The 19,330-nt window shown below is 44.1% G+C and overlaps 1 protein-coding gene across 1 annotated transcript in view; it reads left to right on the plus strand.

The window, feature by feature from the left end:
* Positions 1–3,082: 3,082 nt before the first annotated feature.
* Positions 3,083–19,330, plus strand: part of LOC115075650 (IgGFc-binding protein-like) — a 94,985-nt gene continuing 78,737 nt past the window's right edge. Inside the window, exons 1-3 of the mRNA XM_029576224.1 lie at positions 3,083–3,173; positions 5,083–5,136; positions 17,048–18,277. Coding sequence (XP_029432084.1) covers positions 3,083–3,173; positions 5,083–5,136; positions 17,048–18,277 — 1,375 coding nt within the window. The remainder of the gene's footprint in view (positions 3,174–5,082; positions 5,137–17,047; positions 18,278–19,330) is intronic.

The following is a 19,330-nucleotide window of genomic DNA, read 5'->3' on the forward strand; positions in this document are numbered from 1 at the left end:
CACGACTTTAGGACAGTTCTTCAATCCTTGATATTTGCCAAAATAGACTACTGCAGCGCTCTCCTCACAGGTCTACCCAGCTCAACCATTAAGCCACTTCAGATGATACAAAATGCTGCTGCCAGAATCCTAACAAGCACCAAGCGGAGTGATCATATTACACCCATCCTCCGAAATCTACACTGGTTACCAATCAACCACAGAGTCCTTCACAAATCTTTATCATTAATACATAAATCCATCTACGATCTCCTTTATCTCGACCTTGAAATTCCATTAAAACTCCATACTTCTAATAGGCCAATGAGAGAAATATCCAAAGGAACACTACAAGCCCCTCCAACCAAAGCCACGCGACTCATTGCATCCAGGGACCGAGCATTTTCAACAGCAGCCCCAGCTATCTGGAACAACCTCCCTGCTGAACTCAGGTTGGAACCTTGCCTGCTAACTTTTAAAAAAAAACTCAAAACGTGGTTGTTCCGCCTAGCCTTCCCAGAACCCTGGGATACACATTAGACTTTATCTACTCACGAACAATTATACGAACAATTATACCTCCCCTCATCTGATTCCTGGACAGCATGGATACCAACTCTAACATGTGGACTAATTCTATTCTGAACTATCTCTAGTCCGGAATTTGTTATTTCTCTTTTCTTTACTTAACTTTATCTCTTTTCTTCCAGCTACCTAAGCTTCCAAGTTCACGGTCCTCGTTTAATGTAACTTTGTCTCTTCCTTTACCTAATTATTTTTATCCCTGTTCGATGTAAACCGTCCTGATATGGTATTTAACCATGAAGGTCGGTATAGAAAAATGTTAAATAAATAAATAAATAAATATTCCAAAAAAGGTGAACTCCTAAATTTAGACCTCTAAATTAAGTACCTAAGTTAGGCACCTATTTTCATTTGCATGTAGGTGCCTAACTTTTCAGCTTAAAATTCACATAGATTTAGGAGCCTAAAAGTTAGGCCCCTACATTTAGGCCTGATATTTATGTACCTAGTTCTGAAAATCAGTCCCCAATAGCCACTCACTTTTTAGGCTCCTAAATTTAGAGGCCTAATGAAACTAGGATCCTAAATTTGGAAACTCAGTCAATTTAAGAGCCTAACTCCAAAAGTTAAGAGCCTAAACTCTTTGAAAATTGGCCCCATAACGTTTTGAAAAGTAGACAAGATGATGGAATGTGATGGTGTATATCTTAGAATACTGAAAGAACTAAAGGAGGAACTGACTTTCCTTCTTATAGCTCTGTTCAACTTGCTTGAAGCAGGAGTGGTTCCAAGAGTATGGAGAGGAGCAGATATACGGGTGAGAATAAGGAAGAAATAGAAAATTACAGACCTGTTACTTTCAAATCAATAGTGGGCCAAGTGGTGGAATCAGTGCTGAAGGATAGAAAAATGCAGTGGTTGTCAACCCAGTCCTCGGGATTACACTTAGCCAGTCAGATTTGCAAGAAATGTGCAATAGATATACATGAGATATATTTCCATACAATGGAGAAAGTGAATGCAAGCCTCCTTCATTCCATATTCATTATGGATATCCTGAAACTTGATTGGCTAAATATGTCTTGAGGACTGGGATGAGACCCCTTAAATAATGCAATACTTTTAGGTTAAAGGATTACATGATCCTAAGAAACATGCTTTCACGAGCAGAATATCTTACCAAGCAAACTGCTTTGTTAAAGTGACCAGAGGTTTTGTTTACTCTCTTTTATAATTGTATGTGCATTTAACATTGTAATTCACTATGAAGATGTCTGTCATATATTTATGAAATATAAATGTTCTTGAATAAAATAACAAATGGTGAGGGATGGGGGATGTGGTTAATCTAGATTTCAGTAAGGCCTTTGACAATGTTGCATATAGTAGTGGAAAGAAAAATTTTAGATTGGGTGAGAAATTGGTTCGGTGGCAAGGTGTTGCCTTCATCACATCCTCCAGCATAGCTTTGTTATCAGCTGAGTGAAAAAATACTTCCTGATTTCTTTTAAATCTATCGGTTGCTAGTTTTATGGAGAGTTCCCTAGTCGTAGTGTTGTATGAAAGGGTAAATAACCGTTCCCTGTTTACCCATTCCACCCCACTCATGATTTTATAAATTTCAATCATATCCCCTCTTGGTCATCTTTTCTCCAAGTTATCTTTTTTCCATAAGATACTTTTTCCATCCCCATTCTGCTTTATCTTTCTTGAGATGGATAAACCGAACCGCACACAATACTCAAGGTACAGTCACACCTTGGATCTATACAAAGCCATTATGATATTCTCAGTTTTGTTCTCTTTTCCTTTCCAAATAATTCCTAACATCCTGTTTGCCTTTTTGACCACTGCCTCACACTGATCCAAAGACTTCAAAATATTGTTCAGAAGGATTCTGATGTCCCTTTCCTGGGTAGTGATTCCAATTATGTCCCTTTTTATCCATATTTCCCATGTCTATGGGATTATTTAATGTTTCTGTTACCTTAGGGCTTTATTCACCCATCCCCAATGATTCTAACAGAAAACTCTCCTCAGGAGGTTTGCCATTCTGTGTTGAAAGACGCTGCACTCCTTCCACAAGTGGATCCTATCTCTGCCAGAATGATTGGTATCTCCCATGCTACTCTCTCTTCCTGCTATTCCCCTCAGTGCTATGCCATGGGCTTCTGTGTGCCACTTGGAGTTCTTTCTGCCACTCTGCCTTTCTGTCATACCCCAGACCTTACATCTTGAGTCGTTCTTGCCAGTCTGGGAAGCTACTTTGCACTTCTCATGTGGTTTTCTTGTCTGGAAGCTTGGCCTCTTGAGTTCTTATCTGCCACATTCTCTGGTTTGTTCCTCCCCTCATAGTGCCTTAGTGTAATGGTTTGTGGGTTTGTGGAATCTTAGCCCAAGGTGAGCGTTCTTATCACCTATGGGGAGGGACCCCACAGGTCTACACTGTCGGGAGGTGAGGTCAGGCACAGCAGAGAACTCTGGGAGAAACTGTGGAGGGGTCCTGAGGAGCAGGCAAGATCCCCACAGTTCGTGAGCAGGCTGGAGATAAGTACCTGGGCAGAGTCCTCCAAAGGAGATGGCGCAAGCAGGCCTGCAGAGCGGGGAGTGTGACACAGGATGTGCAGGAGGTATTCCGGAGAGACAACCCCGAGGGACGGAGCTGCACAGTGAGGAGCAGGGACGCGCTGACAGTCACAGAATAGAATGTAGGCACCTCCCCGAGGAGCGGAAAGTCCTGACAGTCTCAGTAAAGAACGTTGGCACTGCCCCGAGGAGCGGGGAAGCACAGAGGTAGAACTCCCAAGTGGTGAAGGTGTTCCCTGAGGCAGCCCGAGGAGAGGGGAGCCAGCAGGATAGGACTTACTGGAAAGCACAGGGCTAGCCCGAGGAGCGGGGAACGCCAGGAGACCAAGGCCCTGTAGAGTACGCACGCTGGCCGCCGAGGAACGGGTACCAGGCAGGGTCCAAAGTCCAAGAAGGTCTGATAGCGTCACCACAGGAATGGCAGAGACAGGAGCTCAGAGAGTAGTAATGGAACTCATTGCCAAGTCGGCTAGCTGAGGGCGAAGGAGGAGCTTGAGTATTCTGATGCAAAGCTGTCATCAATCCGGGACACCCCCGAGGTTCCCACCGAAGATGCTTTAAAAGAGGCTCCAGTGGTGCATGCGCGTGTGCGCCTAGTGAGCACATCCCTAATTTGTAACAGCTGGTTTAAAGACTTGACAATCTGGGAAAAGCTTTTCGGAAACCTCTTGCAGTAACCACAAAACCCCAGGGACCGGCTCCAGCTATCTGGCCCTGGTCCACAGACAGGAAAGGGATCCTCGGGTGGGGGCGTTCCCTGAGGTAAGGGATACAAAGGTGAGGCCCTGAGAGAGTTAGTTAGGCCCCAGGGAGAAGAAGGAAGCTGTAATGGAGGGCTGTGCTCTTTTGGAAGAACTGTTCTTGCATTGTCAGTCTGCTGAGGTAAGCAGCCATTTTGATTCTGTCTTGCTGAACTTTTTATAATTAAACTGTTGAAAAGCAGAACAGACTCCAGCCTGGTCTGTTCTCCAACCTTCGCCTGTCTTAGACCACTCCAAAGGCATCACACCCATATATATATATTTTTTTTTACTTTTATTGAGTACTTGGAATGATGTGGGGAGCTTGACCTGGCAGAACCCATTGGTGTGTCTTGGGGGGGGGCCTGTGATTTGGACCGCAAGACACTATCAAGACTTATTTTGTTATTTTTATGGTAATGTCACTTAATCGGCTGTAGCTGGTTATGTGTAAAGTTATATGGCCATATAAGGCTGGAAATCTTTAAACCTAACTGGAAATATCCAAAGCTATCCCCTTAGGCTTAAACATTAATCAGCTAAAGTTAGCCAAGTATCTTAAATCCATAATATTCAGTGAGAGGTTTATCCTGTTGAATCCCAGACAATGTAGCTGGATAAACGATCAGTTTTAGGGAGTTTGGAATATTGTTTTACAGTTTTAATGATTTGTTTTATGTTAATTTTCGATGCCTTTTATGTCGGTTCAGTATGGTTTAGGGCTGTAAGCGTTGCTCTGCGCAGGTTACCCCAGTTGTACGATGGAGCAATTCATCAATTCCTGGAAGTACAAAGCAGCAGTGCTGAGCTGCCGCGCTGTGCCAGTTACCCCCCGTGCTTCATTAGCTTCTTGTGTCTCCAGGGATGATTTGTGTTTATTCCATTGTTTTTTTAATTCTCTTACCATTTTTATCACCACTACCTCCTCTGGCAGGGCCTTCCAGGCGTCCGACAATCTCTCCATGAAAAAATACTTCCTTGGAACTTCTCATCATGACCTCTAGTTTTAGTTTACTTTCCATTAAAAAAGAGTTACTTTGTACGTCATGTTCAGTGTTTTATGTTTATAATCTGTTACAATTCATTATGCTGTATTTATTGTTTTTAATTCATGCTTTGACTTTCCTTCCCTTGAACATTATTTGGTAGGGCGAATTTGAAATAATACAAATTAAAAAATTAATTTACCAAGAGTACCGTAATCATTTCATTTTCCCTAAATTCAACTGCCTTATTGTTTCTTTCTTTCCAGCAATGGCTACAAATAGAATTTTACAACTATGGGCCTCCCTGGTGTTCCTATGGGGTGAGTACTAAGAAAACTTATTTTGCACCAAAAAGAAACAAATAAGGTTAATAATTACTAATGTTAGACTACGGGAAGAAGTACTAGTTAGGAACAATGGAGGTCTACAAAATCATGAGAGGGGTGGAACAGTTAAATAGGGAATGATTATTATGCTTTCAAAAAGTACTAGAACAATCCATGAAGCTAATAGGTAGAACATTTAAAACAAATCATAGAACGTGATCTTTTTTTCACTCAACGCACAATTGAACTGTGGAATTTGTTGCCAGGGAATTCTGTGAAAGCAGTAGGGTACCTGGGTTTAAAACTGGTTTAGACAAGTTCCTAGAAGAAAAGTTCATAAACCGCTATTAGTCATATAGACTTGGGAAAGCAACTGCTTATTCCTGGTCACAAACCAGGATTGCATCCTGACAGATTCTTGTGAGCTGGATTGAGTTGGAGATAGTATGCTGAGCTTGAGGGATCACTATGGTATTTCTTATGCTTTTATGTCTGGTGCACTGAGTAGGAACCCTTGTTTATATTTGGGAAGTCATGGCTATCCATTCAACTAATGACAAGAATGTATAAGTAGCTACACAAGGGGTTAGTTAAAAAGGCAATGAAATAACACGAGAAAGGAAAAAGTCATGCAAGTGAGTTTCAAATATCAAAACGATCCAGAGACCAGCAAAAAATGTACATAAGAGGAAATAGCTCAGATATGAGCAAGATGTAGGAAATCTTAAAGCCAGTATAAATCATTTAATTTTGGGTCAGAAAAGCCTCCAATAAACGCAGCATAAGCTAAAGCTAATCCATGTTTTTCTGATTTTTTTCCCCCAAAAAACAATTTAAAAATCAAACGTGGCTAGGTAACTTTTATAGCATTGATTTATCATTCAGCAATAAATGATCACTCTCTCCAAGAGACAAATTGCTTACGGTATCTTCAAGGATGAACAGAAAGTCTGTTTGCAAAGATTGACCATCTAAATAAGTATGTGAAAATCTTCATGCAATCTTATTTCCAAACTGTCTCCAAGAAACCCGTGTTGACAAAGCCTCTGTAGTAAACACTCTCAGGCCGATACAGTAAAGTACGCGGGAAAACGGGTGTTCAGGGTTGAGCGCTCGCTTTCCTAACGCACACCCGGCCACCTCTCCTGGATGAGCGACACTGTATTTAAATGAGGGGTCGCGCTAAAAAGGAGATGTCCGAGACAGTAGTGTACCCCCAGTGGCTCCTTAGCGGCAGAAGCCCAGGAGAGGTGGCTGTCAGTGGGTTTGGAAAATGGATGCTCAATTTTACGAGTGCCCGTTTTTAGGGATGTGAATCGTGTCCTCGATCGTCTTAACGATCGATTTCGGCTGGGAGGGGGAGGGAATCGTATTGTTGCCGTTTGGGGGGGTAAAATATCGTGAAAAATCGTGAAAAATCGTGAAAAATCTAAAAATCTAAAAATCGCAAAACCGGCACATTAAAACCCCCTAAAACCCACCCCCGACCCTTTAAATTAAATCCCCCACCCTCCCGAACCCCCCCCAAATCGCTCCCTGACCCCCGCTGGACCTCCAGGAACTTTTGGCCAGCTTGTGGGGGGCCTCCTGACCCCCACGAGACTTGCCAAAAGTCCAGCGGGGGTCCGGAAGGACCTCCTGCCGTCCAATCGTGTTCGTCTATGGCCGCCGCCATTTTTAAGCGCCATTTTGGAAAATGGCGCCGGCTGAAGACAACAAGATTCAGGAGCAGGAGCCCGTTCCGGACCGCTGCCGTTCCGGACCGCCGCTGGACCCGCAGGTTATTTAACTCATTTGGGGGGGGTTCGGGAGGGTGGGGGATTTAATTTAAAGGGTCGGGGGTGGGTTTTAGGGGGTTTTAGTGTGCCGGCTCACGATTCTAACGATTTATAACGATAAATCGTTAGAATCTCTATTGTATTGTGTTCCATAACGGTTTAAGACGATATTAAAATTATCGGACGATAATTTTAATCGTCCTAAAACGATTCACATCCCTACCCGTTTTCCTAATCTGATACTCTGGCACTTTTTTTTTTTTTTAACCTTTTGGTTCTTCCGACTTAATATTGCCACGATATTAAGTCGGCGGATGTATATATTTTCTGCTTTTCTGTACACTTTTTCAGGCTGCTCAGAAATTAATGCCTGCCCTTGGGCAGGTGCTAATATCTGAGCGTAAAATGTGTGGATCAGGCGCACATTTGTTTTTCTGTATCCCAGGCAAATAGCTAATAGCGTCATCAACATGTATTTGCATATGATGAGCGCTATTATTTTTTGGGGGGTTTGGATGCGCATTTTGGACACGTTAATCCCCTTATTATATAAGAGTTAGTGGACGAGCTTTCAATGGGGTAGATTTTCAAGGGGTTACGCGTGTAAAATACACGCGTAACCCCCAAAAACCTACCCCTGCGCGCACCGAGCCTATTTTGCATAGGCTCGGCAGCGCGCGTAAGCCCCGGGATGCGCGAATGTCCCGGGGCTTCGAAAAAGGGGTGGTCCGGGGGCGTGGCAGTTGTTCGGGGACGGGCTGGGGGCATGGCCGCAGTTTGGGGTGGGGTCGAGTGCTCCAGCACAGTGGCCTTGCCGGGGCATGGCACGCCAGCAGCCAGCCGGCGCACGCAAGTTACGCCTGCCTCGGGATCGCATAACTTTTGGAGCAAAGCTGGCCAAAAGTCCCTGGGGGTCCGGGAGCGATCTCCTACGCTCCTGACGTCGGGGGACAAAAAAACAAAATGGCGCCGGTGCTACCTTTGACCTGTGGAAAGTGATAAGGATGACTAAAATATGGGAATGAGATGGATAGGGATGGAATGAAAAATACAAAGATAGAAGAACTGGGGAATGGTGGGGAGTGAGAGAGTAGAAGAAAGAACAAGAATAACGAGTTTCTGAAAGAAGATGTTCAAACTGGAAAACAGGAAGGGAAGGATGTAAGGGAATAAAGGAATGAGAAGAAGAATGAAAGGGAAAGGAATAAAGGAGGTTGATGCACAAATGAAGAGAGTGAAAGAGAAAAATGAGCAATGTCATAGGGGATATTTTGGTTTTATTATAATTTTTTTCCTGTTAATATTTGTTGATGGAGCTCTTTTAAATCTCTTAATTTGTTTTTAGGTGGTCATTTTCAAAAGGATGCACACATAATCCCTAGTTTTATGTGCCTAAATGACTTTTTAAAATACCCACAAAATTCATGACACATGTACTCTTAGGCGCACTACAAAGAGTTGATCTGGGAGATGGAGATGGGGTGGGTGTTGCACTGGAGGTGGACCCTTGGCCTGGTGCAGGATTGGTACGGCCCTCTGATTGGACCCAGAGAGCGCCTGCCACCAGGAGGCGGAGCATACAAGGAGACAGTGACTTAGCTGGAGCTTCACCAATAACAGTCCGGGGTTTCTGCAGGTTGATCCCTTGGGTACCCAGACCGCCTGGACTTAGGTGGGCCTTCGGTGGTCTCCTGGAGAGGTATCGGAGAGGTGTGCCCACCACGAGCAAGAGTGGGCGGCTGATGCAGAGCAAGTGGACTACACCAGAACTGAAAGCTCCGGAGACCTTGGGAAGGTAACAGTTCAGAGAGGTCCTCCGGAAGAGGCAGGCAGCACCTGCAGGTCCAGCCACGTGGAAGCTGCGGTTGTTATCCAAGTGCATAGGCCCGAAGGTCACCGGGGGCCGGAGGAGAGTGTCCAAGTGAAGTGCAAGGGTCAATGCCAGAATATCAGTCCAAGAGAGGTCAGCCAAAGCGGGATCAATACCAGAGTCAGTCCGTGCATAGTTGTGGCAAGCGAGGGTCAGTTCCAGGCGGTAGACAAAAGAATGGTCAGGCAGGCAGTGGTCAGTTCCAGGCGGCAGGCAGAAGAATGGTCAGTCAGGCAGTGGTCAGTTCCAGGCAGCAGACAGTAGAATGGTCAGGCAGGCAGAGGCCAGTACCAGGAAGTTAGTCCGGATAGGTACTACCTGAGAAGGACACGAAACAGGAGACGCAGGAACAGGAGACACTGGTTCAGGAGACACTTGGAACACGAACGCAAACTCTCTACACAAACTATGTCAACCCAATTGTCAAGGCAGGGATCAGGGGTTTGAGCCCTGCCTTATATATGGAAGGCTGATGACGACATCAGGGCATGCAACCCGAAGGTTTCCGTGCTGACCCCTTTAAGAGTGGTGAGGTCGGCCACGTGCGTGCCTATGGGCGGGGCTGAGCCGGCTGAGGATGCGGATCCCCGACAGGAGCTCCACTGTGAGGCCTGTAACGATGTAGACGCCGAGGGAGGCCGCAGTGAGCGACAGGGATGCCAAGGGAGGCCACAGTGAGTGACAGGAATGCCGGGGGTTAGCGGCAGTGGGAAAGCCTGCCCTAGTGGATGGTAATGCCAGGTGAGCAGGCCCGGTTGCGGCACCCACGTGGCCAGGACGCACAACAGAACCCCCCCCCCCCTTCTAGGCCTCCCCCTTACTGGCTTAGGTTTCTCTGGATGGACCCTGTGGAAGTTCTGGAACAAGATCTTGTCATAGCTATGATGCGAGGGTTCCCAGGAGTTCTCCTCTGGGCCAAAACCCTCCCATGACAGGAGGTACTCCCAATGGCCTCTAAGGCGCTGGACATCTAAAACTTCTTTTACCTGTAGGGTGTTCTTGGGCTCAGCAGCGAGTTGTGTAGGTGAAGGAGGCCTTCAAGAAGGCCAGGACAAGACCAACAGTTTCAACAGCGACGTGGAAAGTGTTGTGGATTCCTAGAAAGGCAGACAATTGCAACTGATAGGTGACTGCACAAATGCATCGAAGAATTGGTAAACGCCCTATAAATCTGGGGGCTAGTCATTGAGATGGTAGATGTAAGCGAATATGCTTTGTACTAAGCCAGACTTTCTGACCTGGTCTGAAGAGTGGTGTGGCTTGGCGATGGATGTCAGTAAAACACTTGGTTCACTCGACTGCTTGATTGAGTCTCTCCTTTACTTGGATCCAAAGTCTACATATCATCTGTGCTGTAGACTGAGCTGCCAGTGAAGGTACCATGAGTGAAACCGGTAGGGGTGGGCATGGTTGGCGACCAAAGACTACCGTAAACGGTGAGACATCCATGGCAGAGGCAATGAGAGTATTGTGGATAATTCTGCCCAAGGCAGGAGGTCAGACCAATTATCTTGTTGGTCATTGGTGTATGACTGTAGAAACAATTTTAAGGAGTAATTTGTCCTCTTGGCTTGGTCATTAGCTTGCGGATGATAGGCTGAGGGTAAGTTTAGTGTAATATTAAACTTCTTACAAAGGGATCTCCAATATTTGACAGCTAATTGAGGGCCTCGGTCAGAAACAATTTCCTTTGGGAGTCCATGCAGGCAAAAAATATGGGTCAGGAAGAGTTTAGCTAGTTCTGGAGCTGAAGGAAGACCAGGCAGAAGGACAAAGTGGGCCATCTTTGAGAAACGATCAATGATCACCCAAATGACAGTATTACCTTTGGAAAGTGGTAGATCTACGATAAAGTCAATAGCGAGACTTGACCAGGGTTCAGTGGGCGCAGGAAGAGTTTGGAGGAGGCCCCATGGGTGGCCAGTCGGAGGTTTCTGTTGTGCGCACACTGGACAGGAGTCCACATAGTTGTGGGAGTCCTTTAACATGGTAGGCCACCAATAATGCCTTCAAAGCATCTCGAGAGTCCGGGCTCGTCCAGGGTGACCAGCTAGCTTAGAGTCATATGCCCAACAGAGCACGCACTCACGGAGATGGCGGGGTACCACCGTCTTTCCAGCTGGTACCGTGGTGGTCACTGCAAAGCATATGCAGGCGGGGTCGATGATGTGCCTAGGAGTCTCGTGTGTATCCTCCGGCTTGACGGAGCGAGAAAGTGCATCTTCCCGAAGGTTTTTAGTTAGAGGGCGATAGCGGAGCTTGAAGTTGAAGTGTTCAAAATACAGAGCCCAGTGGGCTTGTCTGGGATTAAGTAATTGAGCCTCTTTTAAATGTTCTAGGTTCTTGTGGTCAGTAAATATGGTGAACTTGTGTTGTGCCCCTTCCAACCACAGACGCCACTCCTGGAGGGCAAGTTTCACTGCTAGGAGTTCCCGATCCCCTATAGTGTAATTTTGTTCTGTGGTGGAGAATTTGTGTGAGTAGAAAGAACATGGTACTAAGGTTCCTTTAGTGGTGTATTGACTTAGAACTGCTCCGGCTCTGATGGCGGAAGTGTCAACTTCGACAATGAATGGCTGGTTAGGATCCGGATGGCGCAGACATGGGCCGGAATAGAAGGTTTCTTTCAAGGCATGGAATGCTGACTGGGCCTTGGGACTCCACACTCAGAGGTTGCATCCCTTCCTAGTCATGGTGGTAAGTGGAGCGGCTAGGGAGGAGTAGTTAGCGATAAAGTTTCGATAGTAGTTTGTAAACCTAAGGAATCTTTAGAAACATAGAAACATAGAAATGACGGCAGAAGAAGACCAAATGGCCCATCCAGTCTGCCCAGCAAGCTTCCCTCATTTCTTCTCCCATACTTATCTGTTTCTCTTAGCTCTTGGTTCTAATTCCCTTCCACCCCCGCCATTAATGTAGAGAGCGGTGATGGAGCTGCATCCAAGTGAAATATCTAGCTTGATTAGTTAGAGGTAGTAGGGGTAGTAACCGCCGCAATAAGCAAGCTACACCCATGCTTATTTGTTTTTACCCAGATTATGTTATACAGCCCTTATTGGTTGTTTATCTTCTCCCCTGCCGTTGAAGCAGGGAGCTATGCTGGATATGCGTGAGGTATCAGTTTTTTTCTTCTCCCCTGCCGTTGAAGCAGAGAGCTATGCTGGATATGCATCGAAAGTGAAGTATCAGGCACATTTGGTTTGGGGTAGTAACCGCCGTAACAAGCCAGCTACTCCCCGCTTTGTGAGTGTGAATCCTTTTTTCTTCTCCCCTGCCGTTGAAGTTATGCTGGATATGCGTGAAGTATCAGTTTTTCTTTTCCCCTGCCGTTGAAGCAGAAAGCTATGCTGGAAATTTGTGATGTATCAGTCTTTCTCCCATGCCGTTGAAGCAGAGAGCCATGCTGGATATGCGTCGAGAGTGAAGTATCAGGTACATTTGGTTTGGGGTAGTAACCGCCGTAACAAGCCAGCTACTCCCCGCTTTGTGAGTGCGATCCCTTTTTTCTTCTCCCCTGCCGTTTAAGCAGAGAGCTCTGCTGGATGTGTGAAGTAACAGTTTTTCTTTTCCCCTGCTGTTGAAGCAGAGAACTATGCTGGATATGCATTGAAAGTGAAGTATAAGAATGGAGTGATCAAGCTAGTTGAAAGGCATCAGGAATAGAGGAAGGTGGAGGTGGAGGCCCACTGGTTGTGGCCAGTCTCGGATACACTGGAGTTTATCAGGGTCCATGGTGAAGCCACGGTTGGAAATGATATATCCTAAAAATGGGAAACTGGGTTGTTCAAAAATACATTTTTCTAGTTTCGCATAGAGGTGATGGTCTCTGAAGCGTTGGAGGACTGTTTGGATGTGTGCACGATGGGACTTTAGATCTTTGGAGAATATTAGTATATCTAGATATACTGCAACAAAGGAGTACAAAAGATCCCGAAAGATCTCATTCATTAAGCATTGGAACACTGCTGGGGCGTTGCAAAGCCCAAAGGGCATTACTACGTACTCGTAGTGGCTGTCCCTTGTATTGAAGACGGTCTTCCATATGTCTTCTGGTTGGATTCGTACAAGGTTGTACGCCCCTCGGAGATCTAATTTCATAAAGATTTGTGCACCCTGCAAATGTCAAATAATTCGCTGATAAGTGGCAGTGGATAGCGATCCTTACGAGTCACTGCATTCAAGCCTCTGTAGTCTATGCAGGTTCTTAAGCTGCCATCCTTCTTAACAAAGAAGGAGAAGGTACAGAGAAGGGCAACCAAAATGATAAAGGGGATGGAACAGCTCCCCTATGAGGAAAGGCTGAAGAGGTTAGGGCTGTTCAGCTTGGAGAAGAGACGGCTGAGGGGGGATATGATAGAGGTCTTTAAGATCATGAGAGGTCTTGAACGAGTAGATGTGACTCAGTTATTTACACTTTCGAATAATAGAAGGACTAGGGGGCATTCCATGAAGTTAGCAAGTAGCACATTGAAGACTAATCGTAGAAAATTCTTCTTCACTCAATGCACAATAAAGCTCTGGAATTTGTTGCCAGAGGATGTGGTTAGTGCAGTTAGTATAGCTCGGTTCAAAAAAGGTTTGGATAAGTTCTTGGAGGAGAAGTCCATTAACGGCTATTAATCAAGTTTACTTAGGGAATAGCCACTGCTATTAATTGCATCAGTAGCATGGGATCTTCTTAGTGTTTGGATAATTGCCACGTTCTTGTGGCCTGGTTTGGCCTCTGAGGGAAACAGCATGCTGGGCTTGATGGACCCTTGGTCTGACATAGCATGGCAGTTTCTTATGTTCTTATGTTCTTAAGAACCCAGCTCCTGCCAGGGAATTAGAGGGTCTGATTACCCCTTTATCTAAATTCTCCTTGATATATTCAGACATGGCTTGTGTTTCAGGAAGTGATAGAGGATAGGTTTGCCCTTAGGAGGCATGGTTCCAGGTAGTAAGTCTATGGAACAGTCAAATTCTCGAAGTGGTGGCAAGATATCAACGTTAGTCTTGGAGAAGACATCCTTGAAGTCTGAATAAGGGACAGGTAGTCCAGGAAGGGTTGTGATGTTGAGCATGGTCACAGATGGGGACACTTGGCGTAAACAGTGATTCTGACATTGAGGGGCCCACTGGGTTAGCTGTAAGGACTGCCAGTCAAAGTGGAGTGTGTGTAACTGGAGCCAGGGAAGCCCAAGGACTACCGGGTGCGTGTACCATCTTAGGACCAGAAGGGAGATCTCTTCATCATGAAGAATTCCAATGGTGAAGCGTATAGTTGTGATACTATGAGTAATATGACTCCACTGTGAGGCCTGTAGTGATGGAGATGCCGAGGGAGGCCGCAGTGAGCGACAGGGACCCCGGGAGTTAGCGGCAACGGGTAAGCCTGTGCTTACCCATTATGATAGTTTTTCTTGGCTTCATTCGTTGATTTACGATACTTGTGGAGTAGTGATTTGAATTTTTGAAGATGAGTTGAGTCATGGTTTCTAATCCATTTTTTTTCCAGTTTACGGAGTTCGTGTTTCATATTTCTGAGGTCAGTGGTGTACCATGGTTTTTTATCTTTCTTCTCTGAGTTGATCTCTTTAGTTATTAAAGGGCAGAGTCGATCAGCAATGCAGCTGGTGAGTTTATGCCAGGTCAGACAAGCTGAGTTGGCATCAGTGAGATCTAGTTTATGGATATCTTCTGTGAGAGCTTCAATGATGTCTTCCATTTGGCATTTTTTTCTGAATTCAATAGCACAGGCTTACCCGTTGCCAACAGATTAATGGCTTAAGTTACTCTCGCGTTTAATTATTTAAATTAAACATACATGATGGATTATAGTTACAGTAGTTATATTTTGGTCTATCGAAACATTATTTATGTAAAGCTACAAGCGGCGAATTGTTTACTTATTCTATAAACTGTTAAATGTAAAAGCTGTTGCTAACTTATATTTATTTTACTGTTTACTTATTGTATAAACTGTTTAATGTAAAGCCTGTTGCTAAAATTAATGTTTACTGTAAACCGAGGTGATGTATAATTATACGTACCGCGGTATATAAGAATCTCTAAATAAATAAATAAATAAATAGTGGATGGTAATGCCAGGTGAGCCGGCCCGGTCGCGGCACCCATGCGGCCGGGACACAGAACAGTGGGGACTTCATTTATGTGCACACAATAACATTGAAAGTATACACATAAATATATATACACAAAGTTACACCTACTCCCAAGTAGCTGTAACTTTCTGCATGATGCTGGGTTCTGTACATACCCCAGAATTTTCAGATTTATGTGCATAAATACACTTTGAAAATTTGGGATAAAAATCTGAAGGTAAAAAGTAGCCACTGACTTTTATGTGGGATGCTTGAAAATGACTCTTTCACTATGTTATTTATGTTATCTGAATGCCAATTTAAATGAACATTTTTCTTCCTAGTTCAAAATGTTTTAATATTATTATACTTTCACAATGTGATAACATTGAATGGTTGGCACAGTGTGGGAGGGATTAGAGACAAGTTTAAACTAATCACAGGCCTATTGCACTGTGCCTCATATGGCAAAATTTTGGAAACAACAGACCTCCAATCCTGCTCCGATCACTGAACCCTTCCCTCCCACCTACCCTTCCTCTGTTTGCATCCCCATCCCCATATTTCAGCATGAGGAGCTCTGCTCTAGCTGTGCAGTGTGTATTATGGGATCCAAGGTAACCCATGCTCACAGACCTTGCCCCCTCCAGGTTTCCATGCAGGGCTGATCTAGTCCCCATACTCATTGCAATTTGATGATACCTTCACTGGAGCAGAGTCCCTGAGGTCCAAAAATGGGTAGGGAATGTTGCATGCCATTGGTATTGACAGTACCTATGGGAAGCATTATCCAAAATCCTTCAATGAGTAGAGAAAGACCAGTGAAGGATAGGCCATGATAAGAACTGGGTGGAGAGCAGTAAAGCGAGAAGACATCCATGATTAATATTTGATGGATTGCTATGAATAAGGAAAGAAAGTGCATGGTCTTTGTGCTGAGAGTAGATGAGAAACAGTAGAGGTACAATTTATCTATAATGATTCCTTGATGAGAGCCATTATAGGAAGGAATAAGGAAAGACGCTGTTTATTATAGCACACAAATAAGCAGATAGGAAGGAGTAAGGAGAGATTCCATGCATGAAGTATCGCTCCATGGTGAGACCGCACCTTGAATACTGTGTACAATTCTGGTCGCCACATCTCAAAAAAGATATAATAGCGATTGAGAAGGTACAGAGAAGGGCTACCAAAATGATAAGGGGAATGGAACAGCTCCCCTATGAGGAAAGACTAAAGAGGTTAGGACTTTTCAGCTTGGCGAAGAGACGGCTGAGGGGAGATAAGATAGAAGTGTTTAAAATCATGAGAGGTCTAGAACGGGTAGATGTGAATCGGTTATTTACTCTTTCAGATAATAGAAAGACTAGGGGGCACTCCATGAAGTTAGCATGTGGCACATTTAAAACAAATCGGAGAAAGCTCTTTTTTACTCAATGCACAATTAAACTCTGGAATTTGTTGCCAGAGGATGTGCTTAGTGCAGTTAGTATAGCTGTGTTTAAAAAAGGATTGGATAAGGTCTTGGAGGAGAAGACCATTACCTGCTATTAATTAAGTTGACTTAGAAAATAGCCACTGCTATTACTAGCAACGGTAACATGGAATAGACTTAGTTTTTGGGTACTTGCCAGGTTCTTATGGCCTGGATTGGCCACTGTTGGAAACAGGATGCTGGGCTTGATGGACCCTTGGTCTGACCCAGTATGGCATGTTCTTATGTTCTTAAGTTCATGATGACAGCTGAATGGGAAGAAGCAAGGAGAAAGTTCATTCAAGTCGCCAATGAATCAATTTCAAAAGAGTGATATAGCTGAACAAATTTTGACTAGCAAAATTAAGTTGATTTCAATTGAACCTAGCTAGCTAGGTTTTTGGATTAAAATAATCCTAAATCTAGAAAGCTGAAATTTAGCTATAATGAAGCCTGCTTTTCGGCTGACCAGACATAGCAAGCTAAGTCGTCTTCCTGCCCAACCATTTCTTTGGAGCCACTTATTTTTGTCTGGATATATTTAGCCATCTAATGAATCTGGCCACTATTCTAGTAAGCTAGATCCAGCTGAATATCTGCCCTAGCACACAAAGCCAAATGTTTTTTGTATAAATCGTTTTATTTTGTTGTTCGTTCATGCACAACAATCTCCATAAATAATTCTGCTTCTCTTCTATAGGTTCCTGTTTAGCAGGTCACCAGGGGAAGGAGTTCATCACAACCTTCATGGAGAACTACCAATTAAAGTATGGCCAAGGCAGATTCCAGGTCATCTGTACTGGTTTTTTCCCCTCTACTTCTGTTACCATCTCTGTAAATAAGTCAAACTTTAAGAAAGTGTTTACACTCAATGAGCGTCAAACCATGTCCATCCAGATTCCACCATCAGTAGAATCATCCGGAGGCACAAAGTCCTGCAATACTGTTATCATTCAGGCTGACAAGGACATAACAGTTCTAGCCAGCAACTATAAACAGTATTCTGCTGACACAAGCATAGTGTATCCTGTATCAGAGCTAGGCACCGAATACTACCTTGTAACCCCCAATGGGGAACCAGCAGAGGCCTTCAAAGAAATGTCCATTGCAACATATCAGGATGAAAACACAGTTGACATCTACTTGAAAGGGCCTGTTAGGTACCAGGAGCAGAACTACGATGCAGGGAGCAAACTTACCATCAAGCTGCAAGCTTTAGAGGCTGTCCAGCTCCAAAGCAAAGCCGACCTGACGGGCACCAGAATTGTAACACAAATGCCGGCAGCCGTCTTCACAGGGCACACCTGTACCATGATACGCACCAAATGTAACCATGTGTTTGAGCAACTCCAGCCAGTCTCAAAATGGGGAACCAGTTTCATTGTGCCCTCTCTATCCTACCAAACAAGGACAGACATAGCTTATGTTGTTGCTTCTCAGCCAACACAAGTGAACTACCAGACTGGGAACACCAAAGAGAGCAGGAACCTAGTAGCTGGACAGTTTCTGAAGCTGGAAATTAAAGATCATACAGCCATGTTTATTTCCGCTAATGTGGGCATTCAGGTCATGTTCTTGCATACAGGCTGGGACAATGGAAAGGGAGTTCTGTATGATCCATTCCTCATGAGTATCCCAGACATTGCATCGTACTGCACAGGCTATTATGTCTACGGACAGCCGGATTTTGAGAACTATGCTATTATGATAGCTAAGACCTCAGCAACTGCCCAAGTCGCCTATGATAAGAGGCCCCTTAGCAGTGTGAGATGGCAGCAGATCGAAGGTACTGAGTACAGCTGGGGTGAATACGGCTTTGGATCAGGATTCAGTTTCCACCTAATAGATCATCTTAACACTCCTTTTGGACTGCTCAATTTCGGAACTGCTCACATGAATGGCTATGGATCACCTGCAATTTGCACTAGTAGTAAGTGTGCAATATAGTATTCTCTTTGTATTTGTAATTTCTTTTTCCTTATTGCTAACTGCCACCTGGAAAGAAGCTGTACTAGCTACAAAAATCAACTAGTCAGTTTCTTGACTTATTTGCTTCTTCTTTGGTTATATTTCCAGACTTCTGTTTTCAGTTTTTATTTTATTGTCCCTTGGAGTTTATCAGTGTTTATTATAGCCAACAAAAACAGCAGAAAATCAGTGGAAAAAAATTGCTTCTTTTTTCCCCCACTGATTTCCTATTACTTTTCTTGGTTATAAAAAACCTGATTAACTCCTGCAGAACAATAAAATAAAAACGGAAAAATGAAGGTCCCTATTTATAGTCTTAGATCTGCTTTTTTGTTTGTTCTAAAATATTTTCTCTTCTGTTATTAGTGTTTTTGGGAATACAGAAGGTCTGATTATGTGCTATGTTGTATGTATTTCTTTCACTTCCTAAGCAGGTCAACATTAGGGATCTGGAAGAAAAAAAAGAGGGTTTTTTTTGTTTCCCTCCCAGTATCATTTTGTTTAATGTTTACTTTGTTTCTGTTCTTTTCAGAAACAAAATAAACATTTTTAGGCTCCCCCTAAAAAAAACCCAAAATGGGGCTTCATCAGAACCCTCCCATGGTCTATCTCTCCCACTCCCCAAAAATGTGCCAGGGCCAGGAAGCTTCTTAGCCCTTGCTAATCCCGTCCATAGGGACCTGTCACTACGGCATGGTCCTTGACAATTTCCTATTTCATTTCAAAGAAATGCACATCCTTACCACCACCACTATCATCATAACTAGAAATGTCCTTGACAGTCTAAGCAGAAAAACTTCACAGAAGCAGTGGCCAACTCTAGTCCTCAAACAGGCCTGGTTGTTAGGATACCTGCAATGAAATGCATGAGAGAGATTTGTCTGCAAGGCCTCCACTGTATGCAAATCTATCTTAGGTATATTCAATATGGATTTTCTGAATACCAGGCCTATTTGTAGTTCTTGAGAACCAGAGTTGAATAAGGAACATACGTTATCCATGTAATAAGCCTTGC

This window comes from Rhinatrema bivittatum, chromosome 14 (assembly GCF_901001135.1).
Source record: "Rhinatrema bivittatum chromosome 14, aRhiBiv1.1, whole genome shotgun sequence".
Classification (NCBI taxonomy): Eukaryota; Metazoa; Chordata; class Amphibia; order Gymnophiona; family Rhinatrematidae; genus Rhinatrema; species Rhinatrema bivittatum.